This window comes from Sciurus vulgaris, assembly GCF_902686455.1.
Source record: "Sciurus vulgaris genome assembly, chromosome: 4".
Classification (NCBI taxonomy): Eukaryota; Metazoa; Chordata; class Mammalia; order Rodentia; family Sciuridae; genus Sciurus; species Sciurus vulgaris.
The window spans coordinates 40,174,650-40,198,371 of record NC_136464.1 but is presented as its reverse complement, the minus strand read 5'-3'; the positions used below and the strand labels follow the sequence as shown (position 1 = coordinate 40,198,371).

Sequence of the window (23,722 nt, the reverse complement as noted above, 5' to 3'; positions counted from 1 at the left end):
GGTAGCAAGAGGTAAGTCCTCCAAGAAGCTGTTTTTAAAACTTCAGCTCTCAGAAAAATAAGAAGCTCTTGATAAGGCACCATGGGTTGGTCAGTTGAAAGTTTTGTAAGTGCTGCTTTCTCATAGCTCCTATATGCAATATACAGCAAAGAAGAACAGGGAAGCCAGGAGTGTTGAAGAATGCTTAGCTCTCTGCTTATACTAAAATGAAGACTATGGAAGAATACATTAACTTTTGTAATGTTTCCCTGTAGGGAAGGGTGTGGAAAAGAAAGAGGGACTGCAATAAAAGATAGACTTCTCCGTATCTGCTTTTGGAAGCATGTCAATGTTGTACCAAATTCGTATTTTATTTTATTTTTTAAATTATTTTTATTTTTTATTTTTTGCAGTGCTGGGGATTTGAACCTAGGGCCTGTGCTTGTGAGGCAAGCACTCTACCAACTGAGTTATATCCCCAGCCCTCAAATTCATATTTTAAAAAGCCATTTACGTATGTATGCTATTCTTTAAAAAGTTTTAACTAATTATGCTGATTGCTTTTTTATCCAATAACAAAGAAAAGGAGAAATTGATGGATAGATAGAGAAATGAGTGGATTAATAGATATGCAATAAACATAAAAAATGTAAAATGTAGAATCTAGGTGTGTGAGTGTTCATTGCAGAATTCTCTCAGTGTTTCTGTTTGACAATGAGTATCATAACATACTTGGATAAAAAAGGGCAATAATATACAATTAGTAAAGCAGAGCGAGTGAGACAAATGTGCCAAAATGTATATGGGATGGAGGATAAAACCACACACAGAGAAAAGACTTCCAAGGATTTGTAATACACAGCAACTTCACTCTACATATTTAATAGGAAGTATCTTTTGACAAAAAGAACAGGGAAAATTCCTCCACTCCATTTAGCACTCATTCTAGAGGGGTTTTGTTGGCTGTCAGTTTGTTTTAGAATGGATCACATGAAAATGAGTTGTTGTCATGTAGAAAAGGAATGCTCTACTTGGGAGCAAAGATGCAGAGAGCTAAGATAGACTCTGTTAAATAGAAATTCTGTGTACCTGAATTTATCAGATGAGCTCATTACACATCTTAAAATGCACACGTAGTATTGATTTCATTTTCCTGCTTTTAATATTGTCTTACAATTGTATACAATATCATTGTTGAGGGGAAGTTGGTTGAAAGGTACACAGGAACCTTCCTGCCACTCTCTGTGAGTTATCACAGTTTCAAAAAGTGACTAAAATGTTAAAAATGACATTAAAATTCTATTAGTGCTTGAGTACTTGAAGTAAGCCAAACTGCAGATTAAAGTGGGATGAGGGTTCCCATGAAGACCGCTGAGATTGGGTGAAAATTATCAGACCATTTGTAAGAAAGGAGCTTTGCAGTCTGAGAGCCTTCTCATTGGATGTGATTGGAAGCAGTTTAGGAATAATCTCAAAGCCTTGAGCACATATTCATATCATGGTAAAAACAGTAAATAGTATATTCTTAAAAAAAAAAAAAAAAAAAAACAGGTTGTAACACTCTTATACAATGAATAGTCTTTAACCACACCACACTGGTTGACTTCATTCCTTTGTGGGGAAGTTTTAAACTTTCTTTTCTCTTTGATGTTCCAATAACTTAAGTATATGAAATAATCTGGAAATACAGAGATTAACACAAAAAAATTACATATAAGTACAAATGTGTTCAATAATGGGTCCATGAAAAAGAATTAATCTCAGTGGTGGGGGAGATAGTTGAAGCTTAAATATTCTCCTCAGGAGGAAAAGGGAATGGGAAGGAGAAAAGGGCGGTAGGCAATTTTAGAGGTACAGTAAGCAATTATTAAAGAGACTGGACAAACCTGGGGACAGAAATTTGATGTCAATGATTTGCTTTGGAATCTGAATGATCTTCAGGAACAGACATTATCTTGGGAGAAAGTCCACCTGGGTGTGGATACACTCCTGCACAAGGTGAGATGCAAGGCAACTATGGTCACTTTTTGATTCTGGTCCTAATGCAGATTAAGTAATTGCAGAGAAAATCCATCCCTGTGTTTTGGAGGTAGAAACAAGAAAAGGTGTGATATAGTTTGATTCTGAGGCCCCATCTAAACTTCTCAGTGGGCCAATCTTTGGTTTGTCACTTTCTGAACCCCAGCTCCTCCTTTTTTTTTTTTTTTTTTTTTTTTTTTTGTACCAGTGATGAACCCAGGGCACTTAACAACTACTGAGTCACATTCCCAGACTTACTTTCTTTCTTTCTCTTTCTTTCTTTCTTTCTTTCTTTCTTTCTTTCTTTCTTTCTTTCTTTCTTTCTTTCTTTCTTTCTTTCTATCTATCTTTCTTTCATAGAGACAGGGTCTTGCTAAGTTGTTTCAGACCTCCCTAGGTTGCTGAGACTGGCTTTGAACTTGCAATCCTCCTTCCTCAGCCTCCCAAGCCTCTGGAATTATAGGTGTGCACCACCATGCCCAGCTCTAATACCTTCATTTCTAAACCAGGCTGATTGCTTATTTCTGTCAAACTGACACCAAATGTAACAACCAGGATGCTTTTTATTTCATTCGGAGGACACCTTTATGTGTTATGCCAAACTCCCTCCACACAGAGAAAGTCAAGTGAAAGTACCTTAATAGCCCTCCCAGAATAACTGTGGCACAAGCAGTATCTATAGCCTGCTTCTGTTGCAAGTTTGTTGCAACTCTGTAGTCTAGGATAACTAATCAAATGTATGTTACCATATATGGGAGACAAAGGATCTAACTTAAAAGAAACTAACAAAGGATATATAAGGCAATGCCCCAACTGCAATCCAGGATCAGCCTTTGGATACAAATCCCCTAGGCCAGTGCTGGCACTAGTAAACATTGCTTCCTGCCAAACGCCTCGAGCCCTGTCTCTCTGCATAAGAATCCTGCAACAAAAGTAGAGGTGCCTCCTGCAATTCTCCCGTTTCTGTTGCAACCATCCAGATTCCAGATACTGGCCTCCATAAGAGGCCACAATGGGTTGGTTACCAGAAGAGTTCCCTGAGGAGGGGACCTCAACTCAGGACAAGTGGGGTCTTTGGCATATGAAGAAGAATTTCAGAACATGCCAGTCAGAGGCACAAAGAGAATTATTTAGGAAAGCAGATGCACATTCAAGAGAGAAAGTGACCCATCTCAAGGGTGAGAGACTTTGGGGATAAAGCAAGGAACACACTTTCAAGGAAGAATATGGGCCACCTGTAGAGGAAGAAACAGCAGCCCCTTGTTCTAGGGTGTTAATATGCATAGAGGGACAGTGACAAGGGCCTGGTCTAGAGGAGTTGGGGTGGAGTCACACAATCTCACACCCATTTCCCCTGTGCTTGCATATTGCCCACGTCCTGTTACTTTTGGTAGGCTAGCACCTGGCCCAAAGAAGAGCCCAAAGGCATGGAATTAGGTTGCTCATGAGTTTCTCCTTCTGCATTTCAAAAACTCACAGGCATTTCCTGTTTCCAAGGGTTCATTGAGACTCAGTACTTTTGAGATTTGTTATATCTTTCTTTTTCTGTATCCTCAAATCCTTATTTTAGGTTGATACTCCTTGTTAGGGAAAGAGGCCGGTGTGGGTGCAAATGCTGACCAGTGACAGGTTTCTGGAGTACCAGAAACACCTATGGTCCAGGAGCACAGTTACTGGTAATGTGCCTCAACTACTCAGCACTTGCCTCAAAATCTGCAGAAACACAGTAGTACTTGGTTCTTACCACTTGACTCTTGAGCATAAAGCTATGGACAAAAGGCAGCTTCAGAAATTTCCATCTCTCATCTCCCATTCTCTCTGTCTGTTTGACCTCTGTTTGTAAACAAGAGTCCTCTATTTTAATTCATTTCAGACTGTTACCAGAGATGGAACCTATGGGCTGGGAAATGGTAGACATGAGACTGAGCCCAGTATTAGAAATCTATAAAGGGAAAGCTTGGATTGGGCCTTCAGCGGAAGGGAGACAGCTCTGATTGACAATGGGGACTAAGTATTCCTCAAAGGAAAGAGCAGCTTTTGACCAAGTTGTTGGGGTACACTTGGGCCTGGTATTTCTTATCTGTCATGAGTATCATACTTTTTAAGGAAATTTCTTCTTTATGAAAGATATGGATCAGTTGATAATTAGTTTCTTCTTAAAGACTTTATGGTATCAGTGTTCTGACTCTTGGGGTGTACCAACTCTTGTGATCCTCCCAGTCATTGAGATAAGACTGTGGAAAGAAAAAATGCAGTTTGGGGACAGGCCTGTGGTGTTCTGCATCCTTTCTGAATACAATTCTTCTTCTAATGAATGATAGGTCAGGGCTTAGGACTGTACCCATGGTGGTTCCTAATTATCACAAAGCCACAAGGGAAATCATGGTTGACAGTGGTAGCTAAATTATACATGACAATTATACAACACACTCAGATTCGGCTTTCTAGGGAAGCAAGTCTGACATCTCCTCCCAATAAGGGCATTGCCATGATTAAATTAACTGAAGCTGGGTCAGTTTGCTTTCTGGAAGCTACTGGAGAGTCATGGTATCATCACACCTGCCAGGAGAGTGCAAAAAGTTCCAGAGAATTTGGGAGAAGCAGAGCTCAGCAGACAGCAATAATAAGAACCAAACCTCTACCAACAATCCCACACTCAGCACACGGTTGTTCTTCTTGGTCTCTGCCTAGAAACTCAGAAGATTGCCTGGGCAGGTAAAGGCACAGCAAGGACAGTTCTCATGCCACCAAGAGGACTTCACATGGCTATGGAGAGTGTTCTCACATGCATGGCCATGAGAACCATTTCTGGGGATTGAGGTCACCTTACGTGGCTAGAATAGAGAGCTTGTAACTTAGAAACACATTGGCATTCAGCCTAACATGCTCTGTTTGAAAGCTCAGGATGTTGGCACATAAGGCTTCTCCATTCCTATGAATAAGCAAAGGCTACATAGATGCTTTATGACACTGAGCACTCTCCAGAAGGTAAGCAAAGGATGGAATACTTAGTCACACACACCTCTCAGGGAAAGGCAGCAAATCTGGGTTAAGATTCCCATTGAGAGATGTGCACATTTTATGTCATATCTGAACACTCCCTGGTTCCAGATGGACAAACAGGAGCAGAGGGGGAGGCATGACTTCTCCAAGTTCACACAGCCATTTTCACGGGTGCTGCTGGCTATAGGCTCAGGGACCTATAGGCAGGACCTCCCATGTCCTAGTACCCATGTCATCCTAAGGCTGGGAGACAGGAATTCACACATCAGGACAACTGTTGTCACCAGCCTTCTCTCAACCTGTTCTCAGAAGGAAACAAAGAAGGGTCTGCATCTCTGCTTAACTTTCAGTTTCTGTGAGCAGGAATTTTCCAGGTTTAGTTTCACTTTCCACTTCCAGTTTCCAACCCAACTGCAAGGACACACCTTCCAATTACATCATCTGTTGCTTATAAAATCCTGTCCTGGGGCTACACTTTATGAGACTATCTACAGACAGACAACCAGATCTCTGAGAAGCCCACCCAACTGAAAACACTGCAGAACTGCAGCCTCCTTCACAGCAACCATGAGGTAAGGATTTCCTTGCTTATTTGCCATCATGTCCAAAGGTTTAGAAGCAATTTTAATCAATATGATCTCAACAGGTTTATTCTCAGGCATCCTAAACTTTCTCTTTGGGTATCTGTTCACAGGCCGACATGTACATGTGTGTGTGTACATGCAAGTGCATGCATACCCACACCTAAGCTGTTGCATTAGTGCAAGCATTTTCATTTCTGTTGGACTTGTGAAGCTTCCTTCATGCAATTGCCTGAGGAAAGGCAGGAAAGAGGGAGTTGTACAGGAAGGAGAAAATGATCCCAGGTTCAGAGATTCTTTTTTACCACACTGTTTCCCATCTGGAGACAGGACATCAGCTTGTCTGGTTAGAGACATCTCTTTCTCCTCACTCCTCATTTTGGTGGAAAAGCAGGACCCACACAGCACTGTGAGTTTCAGTGGGGCCTCCCAGATGTCTGGGGAGATACTGTGGGGATGGGGTGGGAGAGTCTCATGGCCTTTCCCTGCAGGTTCCTCAACTCACCTTCAGAGGGGCCAGCTCTGATGAAACTCTGACTAGATTGAAGGTGAGCAGATCACATTTCCTGGGGCTGCCAATCATCTGCAGGTCCTTGACATCCACCTGTCAGTGGGTGTTGGCCGGAGTTCTCTGCTTAGGAACATCCACATCTTCCTTACCAGAATGGCCTAATGGGAATTTCTTTGTGGTCCCACTGAATCTTGAATCAAGCAACTCCCGAGATCAGATAAAATTCCTTTATTACTATTAACTTGCAAATGTCCCCTTGGAGTTCCACTGGGCAAAATTTGGGAGGGGAAGAATTTCCAGAAACTACACAACCACAGGTCTATGATCAACTCTCCTGCAAAAACAGATTCACTACCTAAAATAACCAATTAAGCACAAGCATTGTAAAAATAACTCTCTCTTTCTGAATGCTTATTAAGTACCAGTCTGGCTTCCAACACTATAATATAAATTATTATATTTAATCTTCAGAGCAACCAATGAGGCAGGTACCCATATTATGACTTTGCAATAAGGAATCTTAGATCTTGAAATATAGTCATTTCACAGACAATAAGAGGTAGGGTTTAGATATGAACAAGTCTACTTATTAAACTGCTAAACCGAAGTTTCCCTAGAATCAGTGGGTATGCATTATATCATTTTACATGGCATCCTAATATTGTTTTGTTTTGATGATTTAATGTTAATTTCAACATATACTAGGAAAAATTATATATTATATATAAAATGTAAATTATATATACATATAATTTGTAAAATTCCTGTTGAGGTTAGAAATGTGAGTTTTTATTATAATAATATAACATGTAAGATAAAATTTGCCTTTTTAACTTTTCAGACTAAAGTTTAGTGATATTTACCACATTCATTATGTCGTGCAAGCATCACCATCACAGAGTTTAGGCTGGGTAGTAGCTCAGTGCTCACCTAGCACTTGTGAGTCACTGAGTTTGATGCTCAACACCACATAAAAATAAATAAAATGAGGTATTTTGTCCATCTACAACTAATAAATAAAAGAACATCTAACCACTGTGAGGAGAAATCCCATCCTCATTGTCACTTCCTACTTAGCCCTCCCTCCAGACCCCAGCAAACTTTCATCTGCTCTCTATGTCTCTACATCTGCATCTTTGGATCTGTCACATGAACAGAAGCACATAATATGTGACTGGAGTGAATTCTTTCCATTGTATGTTGCCTCGGCCTTCATTTTGAAGATGAGTTAACCTTTCTCAAGCGAAGTCCTCCTCAACACACTCCCAGTTCTTCACCATCTCCCAGATCCTTGGTGTGATTGATCCAGACATCTGCCTTGTGCAAACACCTCCTGGTAACCAGTTCTTTGGGACCTCCCTTTGGGACCAATTAATAATGCACACCTTAGGAGATTCACCCTACTGATTGCCCAAGCCCTTCACAGACTGGGCAGATATGCTGCAGTGACGACCTCTCAGTGGTAGCACGACCCTATGGTCCCATTGAACTCCCTGCAGGATTCCCACCTAAGTGATGTCCTCGACCCTGAAAAAGGATTGGCCCTATATGGGGATAGAGCATGGTGCTCTTCTTTCTCTCTTGGTCCCCACTCAGTGGTTGAGTATCAATGTCTCTGAAGCTCCCACTTCCTATTGTCCCTGCAAGGCATCTTGTCCTCTTTTCTCTGGGATTTACAAGTGGCAAGCTGCTTCTGCTATTTCTTGTGTTGTTTGATTCGCTCTCTTGTGTTTCACCTGAGTGACAAACCTGCAGTTAACTTCTTTCCAGGTCAGAGCTTCCGGAGAGAGTGTATACTTGAGTGTGAATGAATAAGACAAAGCCAGAAAAATCCACTATGGGTTTTGCCAGTGTAAACAGATTTGCTGTAAGGGGATACCTGGTCATGGGTCAGATGCTTAGGCATTGGACTGTCCACCCAAATTAAGATGTACCCCTGGAAGACACACTGAACCAATGCCCTGAATTCTCATCAGAGCAAAGACTAGAGTTTGCAGGGTAGGATGGACTTGAATTTGTTATTCTCCTCCCTCAGCCTCCTGAGTAGCTGGTATTACAGGTGTGCAGCACCACACCCAGCTTCCATTATATTGTTGATTTGACATAATTACAGATGTGAAGAACAAATTTGTGATTACTGGGAGCTCTGAATTTTGGAGTGTGCCTGGGAGGGGCTACAGGTGTGATTGTAGAGGGGTATCATGAGGTGATGTGGTGGTGATGAAGAGATTCTGTATCTTGATCAAGGTGGTGGTTCTATAGGTTTACTCACATGAAAAAAAGAGCAAAGTTACCTAAACACATTGCTGTACCATGTCAATTTCATAGTGTTGGTTTTGTACTATATTTGTGTAACTTATTATAATTGGGAGATACTGTGTACTATGTTCACAACTTTTGTGAACCTGTAATTGTTTCCAAGTAAAAAGTGAAGGAAAAAACTGTCAAATATTATCTCATTTCAGTGATCTTCATTGGTTGTATACCATGCACACTGTAGTCCTGAAGTCAATAATGTTTTCTGGAGTTCTGCCTTTCTAACTGGTTTGTTATTTTCAATAAAATAGGAAATTTTTACATAGCATAAAATAAGCGGTAAGTAGTTTCCATATGTAGACTTAATAATCCTCTCCTAGCCCAATATGGCAAGTGCTAATGTTATCACAATTTTGCAAATGTGACTTTGAAGAACAAAGAGGTTACTTGTCTAGAAATGGATGGAACCACCCTAGAAAGCCAAGCAAATTACATTCATTGTCCATGCGTATTTTAAAAATCCAGGGACTCTAAATAAAATTTCTGCAAGTGTGACACTTTCAGAGTAGGACTAAAATTGAACAGAATGTTTTATTGGGGTTTTTCTTATCACCATGCCTTACCTAACAAATAAAATCTGCTTTTTTTTTTTTTTTTTTCCCACAGTGAGAACACTGATGAGATGCAGGACAGTCTGTGGCAGTTGAGATGTCACTTCACATGGGGGCTGCTATTGGAAGACAATGAAATGCCAGATTTAGAAAGCAGGGTCTTGGAACAGATTGAGTTTCTAGACACCAAAAACCATGGGGGGATTCACAACCTCCTGGCTTATGTGAAGCACCTGAAAGGCCAGGATGAGGAAGCCCTGCAGACCCTGAGAGAAGCTGAAGACTTGATCCAGAGGGAGCACGCAGATCAGGCAGACATGAGAAGCCTGGTGACCTGGGGCAACTATGCCTGGGTGTATCACCACATGGGCAGATGGGCAGAAGCCCAGGCTTACCTGGACAAGGTGGAGAACACTTGCAAGAAGTTGGCAAGTCCCTCCCGCTACAGGCTGGAGTCCCCTGAGATGGACTGTGAGGAAGGATGGGCCTTGCTGAAGTGTGGAGGACAGTATTACAAGCGGGCCAAGGCCTGCTTTGAGAAGGCTCTGGCAGTGGAGCCTGAAAACCCTGAATTCAGCATGGGGTTCGCCATCACCGCCCACCGCCTAAGTTACATTAATGAAGATGTCATTTCTCTAGAACCCCTAAGGAAGGCTGTCAGGCTCAACCCAGAAGATACATACATTAAGGTTCTCCTTGCCCTGAAGCTCCAAGATATAGGACAGGAAGCTGAGGGAGAACACTACATTGAGGAAGCTCTGAGCAATATGTCCTCCCAGACCTATGTCTTTCGATATGCGAGTAAGTTTTACCGCAAAAAAGGCTGTGTGGATAGAGCTATTCAGCTCTTGGCAGAGGCCTTGCAGGCCGTACCCCACTCTGCCTTCCTGCATCACCAGATGGGGCTTTGCTACAGGGCAAAACTGTTGCAAATAAAGAAAGCTACAGACATGCAGCCTAGCAGGCAGGATAGAGAACATGTGGACAGAATAGTAAGATTAGTCATATTTCATTTTGAATTTGCTCTGCAACAAAAGCCCACATTTTCTTGTGCTCTTCTACAATTGGCACGTATGTATGTTGAAGCAAAGGATTACAGAAAAGCCAAAGATAGCTACCGGAAGTTGTTATTGATGAAACCATATGAGGAGCAAGTACTGGTCGATGCACATTTCTACTATGGTCAATTTCAGGAATTTCATAAGAATTCTGAAGTTGGTGCAATTAAGCATTACTTAAAAGTGGTAAAAATAGAAAAGGCCTCATTTTTAAGGGATAAAAGTATGAAGTCTTTAGAGAAATTAGCCTTAAGGAAACTTCAGAGAAATGCATTTGACCTGGAAGGCCTGAGCCTCATGGGTTTTGTCTGCAAATTGAAAGGAAAAGTGAAAGAAGCCCTGGTGTACTATGAGCAGGCCCTGCACCTGGCTGCTGGTTCTAAGAATACTGGGGGACATGGTCCCTAGGCACTGAAATATCAGTCGCTTTCATATTTTATTCTCTTTAAGGTTCATATGCACTATAATCATCTATTCTGTTTGCTGCTTTCAAAAACATATCATGTAATTCATTGTAATGATATAATTTCTGAACAATTATGCAAACAACATAAACAATGTAACCTTAGTTGTACTCAGAAAATATGAGCAGAACATTGTGTGTGTGTGTGTGTGTGTGTAGAGAAAGAGAGAGACAGCATTAGTGCAAATGCTGTATGGTAGAATAAAAGTTTACTGAGTAGATTTGTAGCAAGTAAACCATTGGACTTACATACACAACATGTTTAATTAATTCATTTTATCAATGAATAGTTTATAGTAGTGGATGTCAAAAATACTAAAGTAAACAAGCACTTTTCCTAAACCTCATGCAGCTTATAATCTAATTAAAAATAGCTAAATAGGTACACAATCAAAGGTGGCCTTTTCCATATTTTAGGTTTAATTTACTGTCAAATTGTTCCAAGGGGTTTCTTTTGTTCTATGTCATTTTATTTAAAGCACTATTTAAGGTATTTACTGATAAAATGTTGATCTAAGTCAAGAAATATGAAAAGGATGTGAAACAATTTGAAAGTAGAGTTCATTGATGAAAAGTAAATCTCCAGATCACATAATATGTTGTTCCAAGTAGGTTTGACCATTTCCAGGGAGCACACTTACATAATGTCTTTTTGTTAACCCAACAGCACCTCTCTGTTCCATTCTTCTCAACTCTGGAAGAGATATTCACACTTCTCAGTGCTGAATAATACTATAGCGTAATACAGTCTGGATGTTTCCAGAGAAAAACAACAAAAAAGCAAATCCTGAAACACAGATGCTCTTTTGTATTGAAAATACTGCTACCAAACTTATACACGAGCATCTCTAAGCATAACCAAGAAGTCTCGTTAAATTGGCAACTGAATTTTAGAAACTTATTACTCCCACATAAGTGACTGGCAGATCCTCAGTTGGTACCCTTTTTTAGACTGATTCCTGAATCAAGTCAAGCTATAGCTCCTTCCACTAACTATTGCTACAGGTGCCCAAGCCCAGACTTTTGCTAATTGCTACCTAGAAATTACTGTAGGATCCAATCCTTTGTGGACCACACCAACCACCAGTGTCCATTCTCATGAACTACTTTGGGAATCAGTGACTACCCTATAGCCTGCTCCAACTTATATTACCTACTGTATTCACCCATTTTCTGTTACTATAACAAAATATTTGAGACTGGGTAAGTTATAAAGAAAAGAGATTTATTTAGTTCACAATTTTGGAGGCTGAAAGTCCAAATAGCATAGCATAGGCTCTGACAAGGGTCCCCCATGACTGCACCATGTCATGCTATATGATATCATGATGCAGTGCACAGATGAGGGAGTGATCACATGGCCAGACAGGAAGGCAGACAGAGGAGAGGGGTCATTTTTAGAATCTCTCACTAGCATCACCTCTTAAAGGTTCCACCACCTCTTAACATCACCATACTGGGGACCAAGTTTCTAACACATAAACCTTTGGGGATACTCACAAACCATATCCAAACCATAACAATGACTATCAGCCTGGGGCCACAGCTATGTGTCTTGCTCCAACTAGACTAAATATGATGGCAGCCACTTTCACTCTGAAGTTCCATGCCAAAGAACATCCTCCTTGAAACCTTTTACCCAGGCCTCTTTCTCCTAAATATCAAAATATGCCCAACATCTCCTGATCTATGTTCGTTTTTTCTCTCCTACCTAAAGTCTGCCTCAGAGCACTTGGAGGCAGTGTAATTATTTTTAATTAGGAATATAAATGAGGGTATTAATCACTGCAGTCTCCACCCTGGTGGGGAGTGTGTATTGAAAGGAGGGGAGAATTTTGTTCCCCAGGGGGCTTTGACAAGGTCAGGAGGGTTTTGGGTTTTGGGGTTTTTTTTTCTTTTGGGGGGGGGGGTCAAAATTGTGGGGTATTTCTGCCATCTAGTGGACGAACATAAGAATGCTGCTTATGTTCTAGAGAACCTAAAACATACAGAACAGCTTCCCACAACAAAGAATTATCCCACCTGAATGTTAATAGTGCCAAGTTTGAGAAACTCTGACTTCAACTATTTTTGGAAGTTATTGACAGCAAGTGTTTTTTCTGAAATGCTACCTCGGGAATCCCTATTATGTTTGTTTCCCAAACAGGTTATAGAACAGTTGTGTTTAATTTTCTGTTCACTTTTTCTCCAGTTGTTGTGTTTTACATGTTAATAAACAACAAAGGACAATGAACTTTTGATTCTCTCAAGATTCTCTCAGTTCAACAGTCTGTTTAAAAAAGATTGATAGTCAAATTCCATGTAGTAATTTCAGCATGGTCAACATACTCCCTCAACAGCCAGGTCTTTCTTCTGAATCCTGAAAATGTATGTTCCTTTAACATTTTTTACAGGTGACTTGTGTTTTTCTGAATTCAATTTCTAAACAATGTAAGTAGAAAACCAGGAATTTTCCCTTGATATTTTATAAACACAGACTGTTTCTTAGCCCACATACAGCTAAGAGAAGGGTAGGGGAAGAAGTAGGAACACAGAAGGGGAAGAAAATGATCAATGTACTGGAAAACTTTTCAAATATCGGAGCTCTATCAAATTTTTCTACAATCTCGGTAAGAAGGAAATTCTGGATTTATTTTTCAATGCAAAATAAATCTGTGAGTACCTTTTCTAAAATTTGGTTTCAGACTTAAGGTAAGTATGACTAACCTGCAGGCCCACCACACCTATGTTCTCTTTCCCACCTCATTTCTTGTGACTTACCCCATCTGGCTCCCCTAGGACCACCAAGTTCATGTTTGCCAAGGATGTTCCCACCTGAGGGCCTTCACACCTACCTTTTTCTCTACCTGTAATACTTTTCTCCAGTTCCATACCCACAGTGCTCACTCCTTCCTCCCCTTCAGATCTTTGTGCAATGAACACTTTCTCAGTGAAATCTTCTCTCACCACCATGCTTACAAAACAGTCTACACCCCAACCCTCTGTATGCTAGACTTTTTCTGTAGCACCGACATTTAATAGACTTTGCTTATTATCTTTATCTCCCCACACCAGAAATGAACTCCATGAAGGCACTGGCCTCATATATCTTATTTATTGCTGTATTGATAGTACTTTGATCCAAGTCTGGCTCTTAGCAGTTGTTCAATAAAATTTGTTGAATGAATGAATGTTTGAATCCAAAGAGCACAAAAATCTTAATGTATGGGAATTTCTTGTTTTCTGCTCAGGTTCCCATTTCAACCCCCATCCCTTGTCTTTACTGGGACCTTATTACACAAGTGTCACTGCAAAGGCACAGAAGAAAAACAGTCATACAACTGTGGCTGGAAACGTACACACCTCTGTGTAAAGCTTAAAATGCATATGCATTCAAATTTTTTTTTAGTTGTTGAGGGACCTGTATTTTATTTATTTATTTATATGTGGTGCTGAAAATCGAACCCAGTGCCTCACACATGCTGGGCAAGCGCTCTGCCGCTTAGCCACAACCCCAGCCCTGTATGTGCATTTTGAAGACAAAGTTTTTCTGCTTTAAATATACCAAGTAAAAACACAGGTGTACAGCGTTGCGTGTTGCTAGCTGACTCAAAAGACAGGAATGGAAGCAGAGATTTCAGTTTCACTCGGGTGGTAGAAAGCTGGAAAGAGCATCCTTGCCACAATTACAACAAAAAAACAACGCTGAACAATCTCCTGTCATTTTTGTTAAAAAAATAAAAATAAAAATAAATAAAAAATAAACAGTTAACCGAGAAGCCCATGAATTCAGCAAGGCAGGTCAGCCGCAAGACCAAACAGCATTAGTCCTGCTGCAAATTCCACTCAGGACGATCCATCATCGCTCTGCAAAGGTTTTGCCGCGGCTCCTCCGCGCTCGCGTTTCGTTTCGTTTTCCCGAGCTGATCTCCGCGCCCGGGGCGATCAGATTCGGTTTCCAGTCGGGTCCCGCCTTCAACAAAGACCTGCGCGCGGCCGAGTCCCCGCGCTGCCCACGCCGGGCGGGAAGCGCGCGCACGCGCACACGCCTCCCGCCGGCCGCCACAGCAGGGGTGCCGGGGGCTGCGGAGCGAGCGCGAGGCACCGCCGCCCGGGACGGCCCGTCGAGCCCAGCCGCCATGAGGTAAGGGCTTCCCCACCCAGCTTCTCTCAAGCCCCGCGCCCGCCTTTGTTTCAAACCGGTGTCTTCTCGTGTTCGTCCCCAGGGCAGCGCAGCGGCCCTTCCAGGGGACGCGCCCCCCGCGCGCGGCAGCCGGACGTCTGCGTTTGGGACGCTCCCCGGAGTCCCGCCCGGGTCTGCGGCGTCTGAAGTCCGGCGGGCCGCGGAGGTGGCGGAGAGAACCTGTCCGGGAGACCCGACCTCCTCCCGCGGGCTCGCCCGGCAGGGCGGAGGGCTGGGCGTCGGTCCCCGCGAACCCGTCCCTTCCAGGGGTCTTTGGTTGGCGCCGTCGCGGCGGGTGACCAGGCAACGCCCCCGAGGCCGGTTTCCTCGCCGCGCCGTTCTCAGCCGCTGGTGCTGGCGACCGCCGCCCCAGCTCGTTGGCACCCGCAGAGCCCTCCGTTCCTGCCCGGGAAGCCCCCAGGTCCGTGCTCGGCGGCAGCTGCGTGGCGCTGGTCTCCCTGCCGGGCCTTCTTCCAGCTGCCGTGCCCTCCGCGTGGCACGCGCGGTTTCGCCGCAGCCTCCAGGCGTCACGTTGACTTCCACTGCTCTTAGCGTTTCCGTTATCAGGGTCTTGAATTCCCTTCTTTGGAGCTATCCTTGTACCACGTACAGATTGTTCATGTTCCACCCAGTCTGTTCTCTTAAGCTCTAAGAGTTTAACTATAAAAATTAATGCCATCCACCTCTGGGAAAGGGTTAATTGCTTAGCACATGATATTTGTACAGTAAATGTTAATTGTTACTATCATTATTATCGTTAAAAGTTAGAAAAAAAAGTTTAAGTGCCTCACTTCTAACGTTTGTAAGAAAGGAGGGAGATATCAGCAGAAGGCTTGAAGAAACAACCAGGAAAAGGGGGTAGATGTATTCTGTGCGGGATGGGCCGGAAGAGGGTTTGGCCCCACTGGGGACTGGACTGTCCTCCCAGTGACAAATTTACCTAAAGCCAAATTGGTTTAGCAGATGCCATAACCTGTCTACCAGTTTTCCAGAATCAAAGTTAAAAAATTAAGCAGATGAAGTTTAAAAAGTAGAACTTATTATGGTGTCCAATTGAGCATCAATTCTCCACCGTCTGGGAAAAGCACTTTAGTGTCTAAATGTCCCTTTTGAGATCTCACAGCTGCATTCCTAGTATCTCTGCCTTGGACGGGGCCCAGTGAGACCTTATGAACAGAGACAAGTGTTTATTTGACTCTCTGGTGGGTAGAGGACTAGTAAGGCCACATTGTCATGAATTTGGATGGACTGTAAGAACATGGTACATTTTGTCATGCTTTTAGTAAGTTACACCAGAGAAGGAACATTTTCTAAGGTTCAGTATTAACAGGTTTCCCATTCTGAATCTCTGGATCAAAGGCAATAGTCTGTAAGACCTGTTCTCAAAATCCAAGTATAGAGCTAGACTGTAAGCAAGGATATAAAACAAGTGGGACAGGGGTTACTGAAGTGGGGGAAGAGTTTGGAGCCATCATTTGAAAGAGTTGAACTGTCAAGAATTCCCTCATTTGAACTTCTGGTGCTTTTTGTGCTAGACCTGTACCTCTGGGCTGGACACACCAGGAGCTGACAGTATATAACTGGATTCATTCATTCAATAAATATTTATTGAGTGTCTGTTATGTGACTGGTATACACAGAGGCAAAAAATAAAGCAAGAACAAGGTCCTTATACTCATGGGGTTTATATTTTAATGGAAGAAATAGACAAATAGCATATAAGTGAGTAAATAACATAATTCAAAAAGTGATAAGAGCTATAAGGAAAATAAAACATTTAAAATAGAGAGTAAACTACATTGCAAGGGTTACTTTTTAGATAGCTCTGTCACAGGCAGCCCTCTTGGGTAGGGAATATTTGAACTGAGTTTCAGAAAAGCTAGTCATGCAAAGATTTGGAGGTAGAACATACCAAGTAGAATAAGAATAAGGTGATAAAGCCCTAAAACTTGTGTGCCCAAGACCGAAAGAAGGTCAGTTTAAAGCACAGTGAACAAGGGGGAGAATAATAAGGGAATAGGCTGGACAGATGGATAAGGCCTGCTTCTTTAGAGGCTTGTAGAACAGAGCAGGGGTTATATTAATATCTAAGGGAAGCCCTCAGGAAATTAAAAATCAGACTTATTTAAGCAGAAGAAACATAACTTAGTTTTCTGCCTTTTCAAAAGTTTATTGGTACTGATTGGAGAATGGATCATTGGGGACCAAGAGTGAAAGCAGGCATTACAGGCTTTTGCCCATCCCAAAGGAAAGATAGTTTCGATTTAAACTAGGAAAATATAATCTCCCTCTGCCTGAGGTTGCACTTCTTTACTCCCATCGTGGTAAAAAATCCTGGAAAGAGTGGCCTGTGTCCCCCCTGTTCACTTCTCCACCTCCCATTCTGCGCTGGACCCACTCCAGTAATGTTTTCATTCCTACCATTCTGTTAACTGCTTTTATCAATGTCATCACAGCTTTCCTGACAAAACAGTAATCTGCTTCCTGTCCTCATTTTCTCCACCTCCTTGAATCATTTTATGCATTGGATATTCATCTCTCTTCCTTGAAATAAGTACTTTTTTTTCCCCCTTCAGCTTCCATTACACCATGTTTTTTTGGTTTTCTTAAACTTCTTCACTGGTATTTCTCGACCTCCTTTCCAGATGCTTCTAATCACTAGTCCTGGAGTATTACAGCTTAGTTTGTGAACTTCTTTTCCATGCTCACTCCATAGGTTATCTCATTCTAGGTCTTAATGGTTTTGAAGTTCATCTGTATGCTGGTGACTCTAAATTTTATATCTCTATTAATTTCACTCCTCCACATCTCCAGAATTTTCTTCATTTCTATTTTCCAACTTCATATTTGGCATTTTTCACTTGACTATCTAACAAATATCCAACATTTCCCAATAGTCCTCCAGATTAATTCACTCAGTTTCTGAAGTCAAAGTATGAGAGTCGTCCTTGATTCCTTCTTTGCCTGCTGGCACTTCCCATACCCAATCCATCAGAAAGATCAAAATATGACTATCCACTCCTCAGAAACCCTGTACTGTAACTCTAGGGTAAGCCTGCATTCTCTCTTTGGATTTCATCAACAACTCCCTCATGTCAGGAGATTTGCTGAGGCCATCCTAATTAAAAGTTAACCATCTCAGAGTCCTTGCCAACCTCCCATTTCCTTTACATTATCTTAGTACTTATCATCTCACATACTCTTTGTTTTCATTTATATTTTGTCTTTATGTCATACCCACCCCCTATTAGAATGTAAGTGGTATCAAGTTATTTTATTTTGTCCATTCCTGTATCCCCAGTATTAAAATAGCATCCTGCATATAATAGGCTTTCACAAAATATTTGAATGAATGTATAGCTTCCCCACCAGTTTCTCATCTTTTTCTCTTGACCTACTATTGTCCATTGTTTACCAAGTAGACAGAGGGATTTTTCAAAACCTAGACCAAAAGTTACCATTTCCCTACTTCAGAATCACCTTCTAGGACTAGGAATATAGATCAAGGATAGAGTGCTTGCCTAGCATGTGTAAGGCCCTGGGTTTAAATGTCCAGCACTGAAAAATAAAATTTGAATGAAATATTTCTGGGATAGAACTATAAATCAAGGAAACCAGCGCTAAGTTATGAGATCCTAGTTTTTTAGTTATAAAACCAAATAAGAAAAAATTGGTTGATATGCAAAGAGCAGTAATTAAGGTTTAGAAAATTATTCCCTTTATTTCTTCAAAAAATAAAAAGAATTTTATCTTTTACAGTGAAATTCCTAAGGACTCCTTGAAAGCCATTCTGTTAGAGTTGGACTGTCACTTTACGTGGAATTTACTTAAGGAAGATATTGATCTGTTTGATGTAGAAGATACAATTGGGCAACAACTTGAATTTCTTACCACAAAATCCAGACTTGTTCTTTATAATTTATTGGCCTATGTGAAACATCTGAAAGGTCAAAATAAAGATGCCCTAGAGTGTTTGGAACAAGCAGAAGAAATAATTCGGAGAGAACACTCAGATGAAAAAGAAGTACGAAGTCTGGTCACTTGGGGAAACTATGCCTGGGTGTCTTACCACATGGACCAGCATGAAGAAGTTCAGAAGTATATAGACAAGGTAGGGAATGTCTGCAGGAAATTGTCCAGTCCTTCTGACTACAAGTTGGATTGCCCTGAAATTGATTGTGAGAAAGGGTGGGCACTCTTGAAATTTGGAGGAAAGTATTATCAAAAAGCTAAAGCAGCTTTTGAGAAGGCGCTGAAAGTAGAACCTGACAACCCTGAATTTAACATTGGCTATGCCATCACTGTGTATCGGCTGGATGATTCTGATAGGGAAGGGTCTGTAAAGAGCTTTTCGCTGGGACCTCTGAGGAAGGCTGTTACCCTGAACCCAGACAACAGCTACATTAAGGTTTTTCTGGCACTGAAGCTTCAAGATGTTCATGCAGAAGCTGAAGGGGAAAAGTATATCGAAGAAATCCTAGACCAGGTATCATCTCAGCCCTATGTCCTTCGTTATGCAGCTAAATTCTATAGGAGAAAAAATTCCTGGGACAAAGCTCTTGAACTTTTAAAAAAGGCCTTGGAGGTAACACCAACCTCTTCCTTCCTGCATCATCAGATGGGACTTTGCTACAGGGCACAAATGATCCAAATCAAGAAGGCCACACGCAACAGACCTAAAGGAAAGGATAAACTGAAGGTTGATGAGTTGATTGCATCTGCAATATTTCATTTCAAAGCAGCTGTGGAACGAGACTCCATGTTTGCATTTGCCTACACAGACCTTGCCAACATGTATGCTGAGGGAGGCCAGTATGGTAATGCCGAGGACATTTTCCAGAAAGCCCTTCGCCTGGAGAACGTAACCGATGATCACAAACACCAGATCCACTATCACTATGGCCGCTTTCAGGAATTCCACTGTAAATCAGAAAATACTGCCATCCACCATTATTTAGAAGCTTTAAAGGTCAAAGACAGGTCATCCTTGCGTACCAAATTGACAAGTGCTCTGAGGAAATTGGCTACCAAGAGACTTTGTCACAATGCTTTAGATGTGCAGAGTTTAAGTGCCCTGGGGTTTGTTTATAAGCTGGAGGGAGAAAAGAGGCAAGCTGCTGAGTACTATAAGAGGGCCCAGAAAATAGATCCTGAAAATGCAGAATTTCTTACTGCTCTCTGTGAGCTCCAACTTTCCATTTAAGTACGTACTTTAGGAAGTGTGGTCTAAGTTTCCCCTCCATTTTTGTTTCTTGTATTCTGTTTGTTTTAATCCATATTCATTATAGAGCCAGTATTTCTTGAGTTGACTGTGTACCAGACATTGTGCTAAATACTTTCTGTTCATTATGATGAATCTTGCTGTTTTCTTTTTTTAAATTAAAATTCTATAATCCATTAAGAAACAACAACAGTCCAGCTGTTGTAATTTTTTACAATGATATGGCCATTGTGATTTGACACCCTTAATCTCTGCTATTTATAATTTCTGATTAAATTTTATGAAATTTCCCATATTGCTTATGAAGTGAGTGTAATCCTACATAAACTTGATAGCTAAGTAAGGAATACTCTTTTTCAGGAGTGCAAAATTGTATTAAGCAAGCTCTTAACTATGTAGCTTGCAAAACACAACCTTCCACTTGCAGATGCTTTGAGTCTAATAAGGATATTTGTCAACTTGAAAATCACCTGAAGAATTCTTTTTGTTGGAAAAAGTAATAGTAAAAAGTTTGTCAATCTCTGGTGACTTCAATAAAAGGGGGAAAATAGAATAGGAGAGAAAAGATATTCTCAAATGTAAATACTACAGAACTTAGAGGATTCATAAGAAATCAAAAGTATCTTCCTGAATGTTCATTGCAGACCTAGAAATTATAAGAAAAAATGAATAATGCAATATCATTAAGCTCATTTCTATGGGTTTTTAAACTGGGAAAATAAACCTACACCAAATCGAGATAGAGTTAATTTTATTATTTCCAATTAAAATTGCAGTATTTTTAGGTTAAAATCATTGAGATAAGAACCAGACCAGCTTCTTAAAATTGAGAGAACTGATAAACAAATGGATAAAGTAGATATCCCTAACCTGTATTCCCAGACTACCAAAATTATTAGTTGGATCTGGACTGGGCGCAGTTCTCCTACCTCCACTCTGGCCTTTGTTTTAAGTTAGTTTTAGTGTTCCAAAGTGACTTCTGTGAAACTTGCTGCTGTCCAAAATTTTCATATTGTCAATTCCTGTAGATTCTCAAGAATAGTTAAGCTTTGTTTTCTGTTTTAATATTCACCTCAAGGGTTCATTTCCTAAAGGCTTTTATCTAAGAAGGTTAAAACTTTTTTAAGTTGGGATGTTACATTGTGGTCTCTCTAATGTTGTATCTTTAGTGATAGACCAATTGTATAACTATCGCTGCATAACTGGAAAAATACGCCACATGATTTAATTCTCCATTTTCCCAGTGTAGTTTTTAAAATTCTCGTGTGTTTGACTTTATTTTTAAATTTCTGTTATGATTTTGGTTTTTATAAAAGTAATGAATTCTCATTGTAAAGTTTCAAATAATTCAGAAGTATATTAATTTAAAAGTAAGAACATTTCCCTTGCCCTACCTCAATTCTACACACTGAACAGAAACAATTTGATATGACTCTTTTCAGATGTTTTATATGCATGTTCAGATACACATTTATACTGCAGTGTATCTCATTAATTGTTTAATATTTTAAGTTGCTCCGTTTTGTTTATTTTGTTTGTTTCATTTGTTTAAGAAGGAAGAACAAGGAAGGAAATTATGTTTACTCAAGGATTTCAAGTCTGATCTCCTAGTAGAAACATTTGTCCCTTTCAGATGTTTCAGGATATTTATCAAAGCAGAACATTTCTCCCATTGGGAATAATGGAGTTAAGGTAATATTCCCACAGAGGTACTTCACACAATAAAATACATTTATAATATCCAATAAAGATACAACTCTAAACCTCTATATTTAAAATAATAGTAGACATTAATGTGTATTAAATGATTTTAAATTCACTAACCATTAAAACTTTGAAATATATGAGAAGTTAGAATATAGAATCAGTATATGAAAAAACAGCTCTGTTAGTCAAAATGAATATTTTAAAATTTTGTCAGTAATTATACTTACTCTTCTAAAACATAGCTAAAGAATTTTATCTACTCTTGGGATTGAAAAATATCAATCAGAATTAATAATTTCATCCCTAGCCGTTATTTTTTTTAGTGTGAATTATTTTTCTTTCATTTTTTTTTATTGTAAACAAATGGGATACATGTTGTTTCTCTGTTTGTACATGGAGTAAAGGCATACCATTTGTGTAATCATAATTTTATATAGGGTAATGTGTGATTCATTCTGTTATTTTTTTCCCTTTCCCCCCATCCCTCCCATCCTTCTTTTCCCTCTATACAGTCTTTCCTTCCTCCATTCTTGCCTCCCTCCCTAACCCTAACCCTAACCCTAACCCCTCCCACCCCCCATTATGTGTCATCATCTGCTTATCAGCGATATCATTTGTCCTTTGGTTTTTTTGGGATTGGCTTATCTCACTTAGCACGATATTCTCCAGTTTCATCCATTTGCCTGCAAATGCCATAATTTTATCATTCTTTATGGCTGAGTAATATTCCATTGTGTGTGTGTGTGTGTGTGTGTGTGTGTGTGTGTGTGTGTATCTCAGTTTCTTTATCCATTCATCAATTGAAGGACATCTAGGTTGGTTCCACAATCTGGCTATTGTGAATTGAGCAGCTATGAACATTGATGTGGCTGTATCTCTGTAGTATGCTGATTTTAAGTCCTTTGGGTATAGGCTAAGGAATGGGATAGCTGGGTCAAATGGTGGTTCCATTCCAAGCTTTCTGAAGAATCTCCATACTGCTTTCCAGAGTGGCTACACTAATTTGCAACCCCACCAGCAATGTATGAGTGTACTTTTTTCCCCCCATCCTTGCCAACACGTATTGTTGCTTGTGTTCTTGATAATCGCCATTCTAATTGGGGTGAGATGGAATCTTAGGGTAGTTTTGATTTGCATTCCTCTTACTACTAGAGAAGTTGAACATTTTTCATATATCTGTTGATTACTTGTAGATCTTCTTCTGTGAAGTGTCCGTTCATTTCCTTAGCCCATTTGTTGATTGGATTATTTGTATTCTTGGTGTAGAGTTTTTTGAGTTTTTTGTATATTCTGGAAATTAGTGCTATATCTGAAGTATGAGTGGCAAAGATTTTCTCCCACTCTGTAGGCTCTCTCTTCACATTACTGATAGTTTCCTTTGCTGAGAGAAAGCTTTTTAGTTTGAATCTATCCCAGTTGTTGATTCTTGCTTTTATTTCTTGTGCTATGGGAGTCCTGTTAAGGAAGTCTGATCCTAAGCCGACATGTTGAAGATTTGGACCTACTTTTTCTTCTATAAGACGAAGGGTCTCTGATCTGATTCTGAGGTCCTTGATCCATTTAGCCATTTAGCCCTTATTTTTAAAAATGTGTTCTTCCCTTAACTAAAGACTTTGGGTCTACTTATACATTTTGGTTCATCTGGGACTTCAAAGACCTTTAAAGGTGGCATTCTGTATCAGTTAGAACTCATGGCTTTAAATGGAAAAAAAAAAAATTAAACTGACCCAAGCAAAAATGGGAATGTAATGGCTGATGAAATTTAATAGTCCAGGGTGAGTGCTAATTTCGGATGAATTCACAGGGACAGGTAGACCCCTAATGCAGTAATAGTAAAACTATCAGGCACTAATACTGAAAGTCAAGTGGCACTGAGCAGCCAATAACCAAATGTATACTGCTGTGCACATACATTTGAAAACACCTGTGTCCTCTGTCCCCGGAGACTTCTTTAAGTTATACACTCCATTACTTTTCTTCCTACCACATCTCCTCCCCATCATAGTCTGTATGAATCCTCTCCAAATTGTCTTTATCCTTTCTAATGGTTTGTGCTCAGAGTTTAACTCAATGCCTAAAATGATGTTTTAAGACCATAATAGAATGATTCCTTCATTTTTTTTTCCTGTGAACTGTACTTTTACTAATGTA

At 40.4% G+C, this 23,722-nt stretch overlaps 2 protein-coding genes and 1 long non-coding RNA gene across 3 annotated transcripts in view; all 3 read left to right on the top strand.

The window, feature by feature from the left end:
- The window catches only part of LOC306660140, a 292,372-nt gene that overhangs the window by 185,937 nt on the left and 82,713 nt on the right, over positions 1 to 23,722 (top strand). The window lies entirely within an intron of this gene.
- LOC306660114 (interferon-induced protein with tetratricopeptide repeats 1-like) lies at positions 5,373 to 10,649 on the top strand. Its single transcript, XM_079138257.1, has 2 exons — positions 5,373 to 5,573; positions 9,016 to 10,649. The coding sequence occupies exons 1-2, from the start codon at positions 5,569 to 5,571 to the stop codon at positions 10,424 to 10,426; spliced, it is 1,416 nt and encodes a 471-aa protein (XP_078994383.1). The 5' UTR covers positions 5,373 to 5,568; the 3' UTR covers positions 10,427 to 10,649.
- On the top strand, positions 14,229 to 21,903 carry IFIT5 (interferon induced protein with tetratricopeptide repeats 5). The gene is made up of 2 exons (XM_079138256.1): positions 14,229 to 14,604; positions 18,403 to 21,903. Exons 1-2 carry the CDS (start codon positions 14,600 to 14,602, stop codon positions 19,844 to 19,846), a joined length of 1,449 nt encoding a protein of 482 aa, XP_078994382.1. The 5' UTR covers positions 14,229 to 14,599; the 3' UTR covers positions 19,847 to 21,903.